This window comes from Primulina tabacum, chromosome 1 (genome assembly GCF_025594145.1).
Source record: "Primulina tabacum isolate GXHZ01 chromosome 1, ASM2559414v2, whole genome shotgun sequence".
Taxonomy (NCBI): Eukaryota; Viridiplantae; Streptophyta; class Magnoliopsida; order Lamiales; family Gesneriaceae; genus Primulina; species Primulina tabacum.
The window spans coordinates 9,701,294-9,712,173 of NC_134550.1; the positions used below are offsets into that span (position 1 = coordinate 9,701,294).

General features: G+C 33.9%; 2 protein-coding genes across 5 annotated transcripts; one reads left to right on the top strand and one right to left on the bottom strand.

The window, feature by feature from the left end:
• The first annotated feature begins 1,055 nt into the window (after window positions 1-1,055).
• LOC142540319 (protein ABIL2-like) lies at window positions 1,056-4,957 on the top strand. Of its 4 annotated transcripts, XM_075646392.1 has the most exons (11): window positions 1,215-1,604; window positions 2,090-2,133; window positions 2,247-2,396; window positions 3,057-3,139; window positions 3,296-3,446; window positions 3,681-3,780; window positions 3,867-3,959; window positions 4,060-4,102; window positions 4,335-4,420; window positions 4,522-4,667; window positions 4,768-4,957. In XM_075646392.1, exons 3-11 carry the CDS (start codon window positions 2,292-2,294, stop codon window positions 4,936-4,938), a joined length of 978 nt encoding a protein of 325 aa, XP_075502507.1. In that variant the 5' UTR covers window positions 1,215-1,604; window positions 2,090-2,133; window positions 2,247-2,291; the 3' UTR covers window positions 4,939-4,957. The 4 variants fall into 4 exon arrangements, with proteins under 4 accessions (XP_075502514.1, XP_075502507.1, XP_075502502.1 ...); XM_075646399.1 differs by lacking the exons at window positions 1,215-1,604; window positions 2,090-2,133 and adding an exon at window positions 1,056-1,204; XM_075646387.1 differs by lacking the exon at window positions 2,090-2,133.
• A 1,822-nt stretch (window positions 4,958-6,779) lies between these two features.
• Window positions 6,780-10,436, bottom strand: LOC142540340 (uncharacterized). The gene is made up of 11 exons (XM_075646420.1): window positions 10,236-10,436; window positions 9,885-10,083; window positions 9,434-9,516; window positions 9,202-9,302; window positions 8,947-9,042; window positions 8,765-8,818; window positions 8,340-8,488; window positions 8,132-8,249; window positions 7,682-7,766; window positions 7,172-7,381; window positions 6,780-7,090 (listed from the first exon to the last, which is right to left on the bottom strand). Exons 1-10 carry the CDS (start codon window positions 10,336-10,338, stop codon window positions 7,200-7,202), a joined length of 1,170 nt encoding a protein of 389 aa, XP_075502535.1. The 5' UTR covers window positions 10,339-10,436; the 3' UTR covers window positions 6,780-7,090; window positions 7,172-7,199.
• Window positions 10,437-10,880: the final 444 nt, after the last annotated feature.

A 10,880-nucleotide genomic window follows, 5' to 3' on the forward strand; every position in this document is an offset into this window, starting at 1 on the left:
ATTGGGAGACCATCGATTAATAAAAAAAAATTACATCTTATTAACTCGTTGTCTTCTCATTTTGTTTCATTGCAAAATTTCTCAAGGATGACACGTCTTGTTAGTGGTTTTTCGATTTGTTATCTTGATTCAGTGAGTTGATCGAGTATCAAATGCGTATCGATTATCCGTGATATTTATTGATTTCCAGAATCTCGGCTCAAATGATGATCAACCCACACACAGATGATATATAACATACAACTGCAAAATTAAGAAACATGCACCATGCTTTTACTCGTATAGATGGGGAAAAAATATGAGGAACATGGAGAGATTGTGAGGATCAAGGAGAAGAATGTTGATCGAAATTTTTTATGTGTAAAGGCTTGTGATGTTAACTCTTGTATATTGAATGATCTATAAAGAGTTGGATCTTTCTTCTCGTGTATGTAGGTTATATTGTCGCCGAATCACGTAAAACTTTTTGTCATTTCTTTATTATGCAGTTGTATGTTATACAACGTCTGTGTGTGCGATGATCATCACTTGAGCCCAGATTCTAGAAAACAATAAATATCACGAATAATCGATACACATTTGATAATTGATGAACTCGCTGAAGCAAGATAATAAATCGAGAAACTACTAACAAATGGCGTTATCCGTGGGAAACTTTGCAAAATTTTGCAACAAAAAACAATAGGAAGACCATGAGTTAATAAAATGAAATAATATCTCAAATAATATGAAGTCTTTTGGGTAAAGAGCAAAAGTAAATCAATCTGTGAGATCTTAGACTCAAAGTGGATAATATCATTGTAGAGATACGTGATTTCTTTAGAACAACAACTAACATATTCGATTGATCATCCCATGGAACTATTACAAATGTGGCTTTTGATATTCTAAAAATTATTGGGAGAAATTAGAATGGACGTTAAACAAAAATTATATCAATTGGACAGAATATTTTCTAATTTGGTTCAATATAGGAAGCAAACGTTGAAAGGGTAATGAATGACCGAGTAAACAAACCGTATGAACTCATTAAAAGAGACGAGAGAAGGGAACCTCTTTTAGCCGTTTCAGGATTTTAGGATGGGAATACAAAGGGTCAAATGTTTCAGAGTGCTGACCCATTAAACATGCAATGATGATTACAAAGAAGGTAGCTATACAGTAGTTTGTCCCTCCAAAAAGTCACTAAAAGCTCCCACTACTCGTATGCTTTATAAATTATAATTCTTGCCCTTTCGTGCTTTCCTCCATGCCATTCTTCCCCTTTATATGCTCCTCAAACTTGAGCTTAATCCCACAAAAAGAATTGAAAAGATTACTCAGAAAATCTTGTCGTTTTACTTGTGGGTTTAGTCAAATTCTTGGCACCAACCATAATCGTCACTGTCGGGCCTATTTGTGCTGTCTTTCTTTTGCCTATCTTCAAAGCCACACTCCATGATCAGGCTTGAATGTGAAGGGATTGTTGGGTGTTTGTTTGTTTGTTTTTTTTTTTCGCATTTTTAGTTCAAGAAAGAAAGAAAGCGGTGTTATTTTTCTGTTTCATTGTTTTTCTTCTTGTGAATTGCTGAAAAGGAGTGTTGAACATTTTTTGAAGTTTAAAGGTGAGTTTTTGATTCCTTGAACTTGAGACTGAGGGATTATGTTTATTTACCTATTCAATTTTGTTATGAATTTGCAGTTCTATGAGTGCCTTGTATGTAATTTGACTGAATTCAAATCTTGTTTTCTTGTAAAAATTTTCGCTTTCCCTATCGCAATCATTTTGGTGGTTTTTTACGATAAAATGGTATTCAGTGAACTTCATGAAACTTTGTTTTATAAAAAAAAAATTGGAGCGTATTGGTCGAGTTTTGTCTATATTAGCTTTTCTATGGAATCCTAGTTCCTTTAAAATATGGATTTTGTTATTGGGAAAAGGCATTTTCCTGGCTCATTCTTCTCAATGTCTTGTCTCTTTGCGCTGCACACTCTAGTGTTTGTCTTTGTTATAGTTGCTGATTTCAACGATGGGAAGAGATTTTAGCTGTCCATACGTTTCTTGTAAAAATAAAAGAAAACATAACTTTTTTTCCTTATTCTTTATCAGGATTGCACAATTTCTTCCAAGGACCGTCATGTTTACGATTCTAAGTACTGTTAATTATTTGACTGTGCAGAGTTGTTCAATTTTTTTTAGCTTCATTGAATGAGATTTAAATCACAATTTCATTATTATGTTATATTGGTGGGAATGGTTGTTGCAGTGTAGAAAAAGACCTTTTAGTAACCATTTTAGTCCTTCCGATTCGATGGAGACAATGACTGCAACTGCTTCAATGCAATTCCCCCGTGAGCCAGCCAATTATGATGAGGTCTCCATGCAGCAGAGTATGCTCTTTTCTGATAGTTTGAAGGTGATTTATTGTTTCTTTTATGGTTCTTTAATGTTCATCTATTTGGTGGTCTTTACTATACAGTAGAATTTCATTACTGATTTTATCCTATCCTAGTCAAATAAATATCAAAGCGAATTCATGATGATGGTGGATCAAGTTGTAAAATGGTGAAATGAAATATATGTGTGAAACAAGTATAATAATTTCTATTTAGCAAATCTGGACCATGAATTGTTGTGAAACTGCATTGGGTAAAGATCTCTTCACAGTTAGTTTCGATCGCATTCATATATATGAAGGGACGACTCCAGGAATTAAGTCGAGTGGTCGAAACTAATTAAGTACAAATGTTAAATATTTTTTTTATCTAATGGGGGAGTCAGTTGCCCCTACTCTTGCTCTCAACAGTCGGTCCAGTGTTTGTTACTGTTAACAGACCATATCTGTTTGAGTTCTTTCTAGTTTAGGAGGAAAGAAGCGAAGCTTGCGTTTGGATCGAAAATTGGAATCTAAGAATTCCACAACTAAAGTATAAATACAATTAGCTGTTTAAATGTCTGCCGTTTGATAATGTGTTTTTCAATGACCTTTCTGATATTTACTTTGCAGCTTTATTGTTTTGGGCTGGCTTTGGAGTTTAGATACAACAACTAGATATTGTTTCGTTTATTTCTGTAGGACTTGAAGAATCTTAGCAAACAACTGTACTCGGCAGCAGAATACTTTGAGTTGTCTTATACCAATGATGACCAAAAACATATGTGAGTTGTTATAATAGATTATTGAAGAGGTCAATTTCAAGTTTTTCTTAATATTATATCTGCTCCAACTCCAAGAAAGTTTTTTCTCAAGTTGCCTCCCTCCAACTCCAAGAAAGTTTTTTCTCAAGTTGCCTCCCAAAATATTGCTGATTATAGAGTGGTGAATACATTGAAAGATTATGCCATTAAAGCTCTTGTCAATACGGTGGATCATTTGGGCTCGGTGACATATAAGGTTAATGATTTGTTGGACGAAAAGGTTGATGGAGTCGTTCGAACCGAACTTCGTGTGTCTTGCATTGAGCAGGTGATGCAAAATTTCGTAACTGCTGCTACTACGTTGCAATTCTTGATTTTAGAATATTGATTTCATATGCTTGTAGTCCATAAACGAGATATTCTATCACCATTTACATGATCTAGATTATGTGAACTTGAGATATAACACCTGCTAACATGCTCATTGTATTACTTGTTTATTCTGGGATACACACAATCTTTTATTGCGTAGATCTCAACAAATGTACTATGATGTATTTAGAGACTTCGGACGTGCCGAGATTATATTGATCGGGAAGGTCTTTCTCAGCAGTCATTAGTGATCAACACTCCCAAGTACCACAAGAGATACATCCTGCCAAGTAAATTATTATAGTCTACTACATGTTAGATTATTTTCTATTATAATAAATTTTCTTATGCAAAAAAATTTTCCCCTATTGTTTAGTGGGAGAGACTGTGGATGGAGCCATTCGATCGAAGTCGAAATGCCGAGGATGCAACCAGGATGATGGCGATGACTGGCACCGATTCAAGAACGGTAGGGGTGTCGAATATCTCTCATTTCATGTCAATTTCGTTGCATTTGCATAACATTATTTCATAAATTTTTAGTTCTCACGAGATAATATAACTTGCAGCTACACGAGCAACGATAAACGAAACTCCACCAGCGGTAGTCAGGTGAGTTCTGTGTGCATCAAATCATCATCCATCAAGTTTACACATCGAGGTCACGTAGTCACTGGGGCTGAACCAACGCGCGGCCTCTCGACAAAAGGAAAAGTTTAAATTATGTTTAATTGATCTTCTGAAAATCTATATTGTATCATGGTAATTCCACATCTAAACAGTCCATATAAGGAGGGCCCCGCCCCTTCTTATTCACAAAACTTTATGCTGTTTGCTTTTGCAGTAAAGGGCATTCAACGTTACCTTCTCCTAAACTTACTCCAAGATTTGGAAGTTTTTCATTCTCCAACATGCCTAATAGAGATACGGGTTCGTTACTACTTCCTATATCAATAATCAACTGAAGATTAGTCTTCATTTTCAAGAATTAATTGTAATCATCATGCTTTTTTTTTTGTTCTTGTAACCAGAAAAAAGAACAGTATCACCGCACTGGTTTCCACTTCTACGGACCAGTTCGCTCTCGAGGAAGCCCACTACCCAAAAAAGTTCAAATCCAACAACCCCAAATCGTAGCCGACCGACGACCCCAGACCCTTCTCTTGGAAGACAAACGGTAACATGAACAAGATCCTTCCTTCTCTTTCAAATGGTTATCTGCTCAGCTACGAGCTCATATTAACTCTTGTGCTTCTTCTATCGGTTAAAATTGGCAGTACATCTCTGAACCTCGGAAATCAGCTTCAATGCGAATTCGCAAAGGAAAAGAAAGTCCCAAAGAGAACGAACAGTATCCTAGCAAGAGCAAACGGCTGCTCAAATTGTTGCTCAGTCGACGGAAATCAAAGAAAGATGATACCTTGTATACTTATTTGGATGAATATTGATGGAAAAAGAAATGCTGCATGAATCAATTCAATCAGCCTTTTTCCAAATTTTTTTGTTTACTTTTTTCTTCGAGTTTCATTGGGAGAGTTGTGTGATTTTTGTTTTCTTCATTAGGCTTCAGGTTCAATCTTGATTTTGCCATATTGAGTGTAAGTGTAATTCGTCAAGAATATAATTTTTATAAGTTAATGCAAGCATTTGTCAGAGGAAAATCAACTTTCAATATTGCGTATTTTTTTAGTATATAATTTTGAACATTGTTTAATTTGCATTTAATATTGCATTTTGTGTACATAAAAATAATAGAGCTTTGTAATATAAAATGGAATTCAAATAACAATAAATCATTAGCCATAGTTTGATTTAAAAAAAAAAAAAACTCTTCCATTTTACGAACAAATTTTTTTACATAAAAATAATGGAGCTTCGTAATATAAAATGGAATATTAAATAACAATAAATCATTAGCCATAGTTTGATCAAAAAAATCTTTTGTTTGATGGATTATAAATTTAGGTGAGCTTAGAAGTTCAAATCTTTTGAGTATTTATTTCATAAAATAATTCTTTAAATTGAGCAGAATCTTCACTCTTTAATGCCAAATTCAAGATTGCATCATCACAAAACTGTTACGAGACTGTTTTGAATTCGATTTTGTGAGATGTATCTCCTACCCAATACAACTTGACTCATCAAAAAATATAATTTTTTTGTCAAAAGTATATTTTTCAACCCAAGTAAATTCGTGATATCGTCTGACAGGAAGCCTACTCATTAAATTATTATTTTTTAAAATATATTTATATTCAGCTTAATGATATTCGAAATCAAACTTGAATTTAGAAATAAGATCCATAATATTCTCGAGTGGGCGAATCGTTCCCTTAATTAGTAGAATAAATAAATATATTTCACTTTGTGTTTTTTTTGTTTGGATTAGAATTCCATGGGCTATAGCTTGTTTGGCTAAACTTGTTGGACAAAAAAATAAGCATATCAGGATATTCTTATGGTATATTACTCCTATTTATATGAATCAATATACATGCATATATGGCCATTAACTGATCAAATCTCTCTTCATGCTTAGAGTTCCGCCGCCGTCTCCGCTCCTCGAGTCAGCGGCGGTTTGGTACCTCTAGATTCGGGCAAGCGGAAGAGGAGACGAGATGCCGGAATGGATCGAAATATATACATGCTCATGTAAATATGTAAGTATATGTTACTAATCCAGCTTATTTCTCTTTTTGTGAAGTTTTATTTATTAGTTTTTCTACGGGAAACCACGCAAATATCTGGTTTTAGTTAATTTGTCCTGTAACTTGTTCTTTTATCTGTTTTATTCTCAAAATAATTCACGATTTTAATTAACTAATTAATATTTTTTTTATCAGCTTGTTGATGTAGCATCGAACACTTCAATAATTTTCAATGTCACACCATTGTTTTCTCGCATATTATATGCACTCTAGTGTAAAATTACAAAAATAAAACCAAAATTAGTGGACTACATCTTGAATTATCTAAAATCACCAAAAAAATTTAAAAAAAATTACAAATTAAATGAACAAAAATATAATTCTTCATTAATTAAATTATGCTTTATCCTGATTGGATGAGCTTTGAATTATATGTGAATTGTCAAACTTAAATGTTGTTAGAAAATCTTCTGAATTGTTTGGATCCAACGGCAATTTTTTTCTTTATTTTCCGAAGTTGTGCATATTTATTAACATTTTATTTTATTTAAAAAGTATATGGGATTATTCTTAATATGAATTTCCTGATGTATGAATCCACTAAGTTAATGAATGAGATTCAGAGGGAAAAAAGAGAAGTATATTAACTTCTCAGAAGATAATTTATGTAAACAATTAAATAAATTGACATTCCATATAAATTTACTTGGATACATGAAGTTGATATTTATCAACATAATTTGATTTGGACAAGAATCAGAAACAAGATAAACAAATTTCATTCAAGTGGAGCCCGAAGTAGCAAGTTTTTGCTGTTGCAAGATTAGTTCACTTCCTAAAACCAGTGACCAAGATGCAACCCTGGATGAACACCAACCAGCCTTCTCATTGCCCTCATCCCAAAATTTTTACACTGTCAGATTTCCTGTCGATCAAATACATTTTCCTCGTCCTGTAATAAACCCTCCGATGTCATAACATGATGAATCGAAAGGTGTGATTATTTTGTTTCCAGCAGCAGAAAAAGAGTGACCAGTAGATGAGGCTCCACCAGCATAGGCTTATGCAAGGGCAGATCCAACTCTTACTGGTTTGAGGCTTCTTGCAGCTCTTCGGATGTACTCGAACGCTAATACAAAGAGCCCAAAAAAATATATTAGGAAAACATGCAGCTTCTCTGCACTTTCAACAATGAAAGATGAATTGATTGCTCTCCATAACAGGTTCTGAGTAGATTTCGAACCTGCAAAAAGTATATGTTTTAAGGATTCTTGATCTTTAGTAAGAAATGTAACTTTAGCCGTCTTTTATACGTTTTAGACCAGTGGAATGGGATCAGAAAATCAATAACAGGGCAATATTAAAAATTTATAGTTTCCAAAATTTGGAGATGATAAATTCTCATTTTGTATAGAAGAAAATCTACAAGTAAATAGGAAATTGTTAGGAGAGTCAGTGACCACCCTTGCTGCCCCTATCTGCTTCTGCCACTTATTTAGACAGGTGATAGTAAAGAAGTAGAATTTATGCACGAATAACTTACTGTTGTTTTTACTTGAAAGATTTGTCCACTCTTGTAGACTTGTATTTTCGGATGCCTTTATCAACTCAAGAAGAGCTTTATTAACCTGAACTTCCAACCAAAAGATACAATGTAAGCATCTTTCCGTTCGATTTCGTAATCAATTTATTTTGCATGAAAATATGAATTAGTTTTTTCCTAGCTAAGATTAGCTTGGATTTAGGTTTCTCACAAGGTTGCTTCAATTAATCATAGTCTAGTAACACTTCCTTCCTATCAAAGACAAACTGCTATCACTACCTACTCGAAAAGAGAGAGGATGTTAGGCCATATTAGTGCAAGAGAAAAGCTCAAAGCCAAAAGACTAGTTTTTTAAGCGGGACAAGTCTTTCAGTACTACATGTCCACTCAACAATACCTTCAAATAACATGGGATGTATGAATTATAATTTTAGGTAGTAGAAATGTTACCTCTTCAGCTCTCTCATGGCTCACGAGATGCCCGCCATTAAGTTCGACCATTCTGGCGGATGGACACAGTTTCTCTGCAAGCCGTTTTGCATGGCACATTTGAGCAATGACGTCATGTCTACATCATATGTAATAATTTTGTCAGTCACTTGAGCAGATTTTTTTCTTCACTTTTTCTAGATACATGTACATAGCATTATTGAGCTACCTTCCATGAATGACCAATATAGGAAATCCAGAAGCACATATAGATTCTAGCTCGGTTCGTGACATTTTATGCGTCCAGCAAGCATTTAACTGACCTTCAAATCCATAATGTGGCTGCATACCTGTCGATGATATGCCCTTCACATATTCCTGAAGAATGAAAGAATAATATAAGGATATTGCAGTCTCATTCTTATCAATAAGACTCGAATTTAATTCACCAAGAAACAGGGAAAAGTGAAAACTACAATCAAAATCTTGTATATTTTGCTCATAATGATTTTATAAAATCATGACAGTCAAAGTAATTTAACGGCCTCAAAACCAAAATTCCACTGAAAAGGAAGAAAATACATTTAAACTTCCAAGTACAAAGTAGTACATTTGTCAGGTTTATGTACTCAAAAGTTGCTAACAAATCCTTACTTGGTATAATATTAATCTTCTGGTCTTCTGTCCAACATACTCTTCCAGATATTCCTGCAAAGAAATTAAACATCGAATTCCAGTTGTCCAACATACTTAAAAAAAACTATTAATTGAAAATATGAACACGGATATATGTCCAAATTACATCCCAAGTGTAAAGGAGAATTCCTAGATAAAACCTGTGAGTAATGTGTATCTAAATCAACAGCAGCTCTCTGCTCAGGAGTTTTTGCCCTCAGAAAACGAATTGCAATCGACAAACTCTGGCGATCGATCTGAAAACATAAGAATTATTTTGACATCTAACACAAATACACCAGTTCAAATGATGTACTACATCAAATTCTAAGAATCGGCAACAACCCTTTCATTGCAAAATTTCCAAAAACAAATCATTAGACGTCAAGCCAAAGAGATCCTACAAGGATTCATACCTTTGGTATACATTCATAACCTCCACCAGTTACGTTTAATAGAGCCAAAGATAAAACTCTTGCAGGCACCATCGATGCTAATTTACAAGCAATCATAGCTCCTGCATTATAGAAAACGAGCTCATAAATTAACCAAGAAACCCATTTGATGCAGAATTTTAAACTCATACCTAAAGGAGAAGAACTTGGCCAAAAAAATGCCAACTTAAAATTGAAAAGTCAAAGAACTCACCCATTGAATGGCCAAACACATGAGCTTTTTTCCAACCCAAGTGATTCATTAAAGCTATTGCATCGCTTGCCATAGTTTCGGTCCTGTTAAAGTACATTCATCCTCTTCAATAACACGAGATAATTTCAAAGATACAACTCAAATTTTCATAAAAATTTGAACCCCACTCTTATTCAAGAAGAATTTTAGTGGGTCACACAAAAAAATCCAGTCTTGAAAATATTTTAAAGATTGTTCTATTTTTCTACCAATTAACAAAAGATACATAAAACTAACACCAAAAAAAACCGAAGATAAAATACAAAGTTGAAAATCATAGTATAAGGATAATTCAATCAAGAAAAAGTAATATAATAGCCAAACAATCATATATAAGTTTCTAACAATGCAAGCAAATTATTAAATATCCTCAACTAAAGCTAAAGATTTATAATGTATAGCATTGTATTACGTATATTCAGATTTTTTGCTGGGAATGGAGCTCCGACCGATTCCACGATTATCAAACGCGCAAACTTCCACGCCAGAACCGCCGGCGCCGCCGCTCTCATTGCCCTGATGGCCGTCCGCCGATTCACTACCGTTAGGGATGGTCGTTCCGATCAGACCCTTTATCTGTGGGCCCCAAGAATCGTGGGTCGCAGCTAATCCTACAGTCGACAAAAAAAGATAAAAATGTGAAAAATCAGCAAACAAGCACATTTAATCCAAAACCCATATAAGGAAAAAAATTAAAACGAAACAAATTCTTTGAAATAACATATCGAGAATCTCAATAAAAAAGTTCAGACGAATGCGTTACCGATGATCATAAGAACTTTGACGGGTCCTCCACCATAGATTCTGTAAAAAACTTTGATTCCATTGTTGTTGCTCGGTGCTTCGCCGACGCTGCAGAACGGCATTTTTTTTGTCTTCCTTCGATTGTTTCTGGGTGCGAATGGGTTTGATTCACAGGATTTTGGAGAGAGGAATGGATGGGACGCGCGTGTTAACTAGGCGTGTTTCAAGTTTTTCACAATCGGGTCGATCTCTCTTATATCTTGTTAAAAAAGGATTCAATCTCGTGTCTTGAGCGGGAATGATATATATTAAATCTAGTTAAACCAAATCCAATATAATATCTATGAATACATAAAAAATTATTAAATTAAGTATTGTTTAAATGAACGATCTGATTGAAAATTATTATATTATATAAAATTATTGGAAAATAATATTTAAAATGTGTGTATTGAATATTTGAATGTTGAAAATAAGAGTTGTAAATATTGAAAATTAGTGTGTGATGTAGGTAATGATGTATTTATTTTTGGATTATTTGTAAAGATTTCCTATAAATAGATCTCTCATTTGTGAAGAAAATCACAATTGAGTAGAGGAAAAATTTATAAAGTGTGTAGTTTGGTAAATTTTGAGAGTTTGAGATTTTTACTTTTTACCATAA

What these genes read in the sequence shown, in the direction of transcription:
- LOC142540319 (XM_075646399.1), top strand. Translation starts at nt 2,292, where the DNA reads ATGGAGACAATGACTGCAACTGCTTCAATGCAATTCCCCCGTGAGCCA. An exon ending in CTGGCACCGATTCAAGAACG is followed by an intron (nt 3,960 to 4,059) that starts GTAGGGGTGTCG and finishes TATAACTTGCAG; the next exon opens with CTACACGAGCAACGATAAAC. An exon ending in CTTCTCTTGGAAGACAAACG is followed by an intron (nt 4,668 to 4,767) that starts GTAACATGAACA and finishes TAAAATTGGCAG; the next exon opens with TACATCTCTGAACCTCGGAA.
- LOC142540340 (XM_075646420.1), bottom strand. Translation starts at nt 10,338, where the DNA reads ATGCCGTTCTGCAGCGTCGGCGAAGCACCGAGCAACAACAATGGAATC. An exon ending in GCCATGAGAGAGCTGAAGAG is followed by an intron (nt 7,767 to 8,131) that starts GTAACATTTCTA and finishes TTGGAAGTTCAG; the next exon opens with GTTAATAAAGCTCTTCTTGA. An exon ending in TCTTTCAAGTAAAAACAACA is followed by an intron (nt 7,382 to 7,681) that starts GTAAGTTATTCG and finishes TACTTTTTGCAG; the next exon opens with GTTCGAAATCTACTCAGAAC.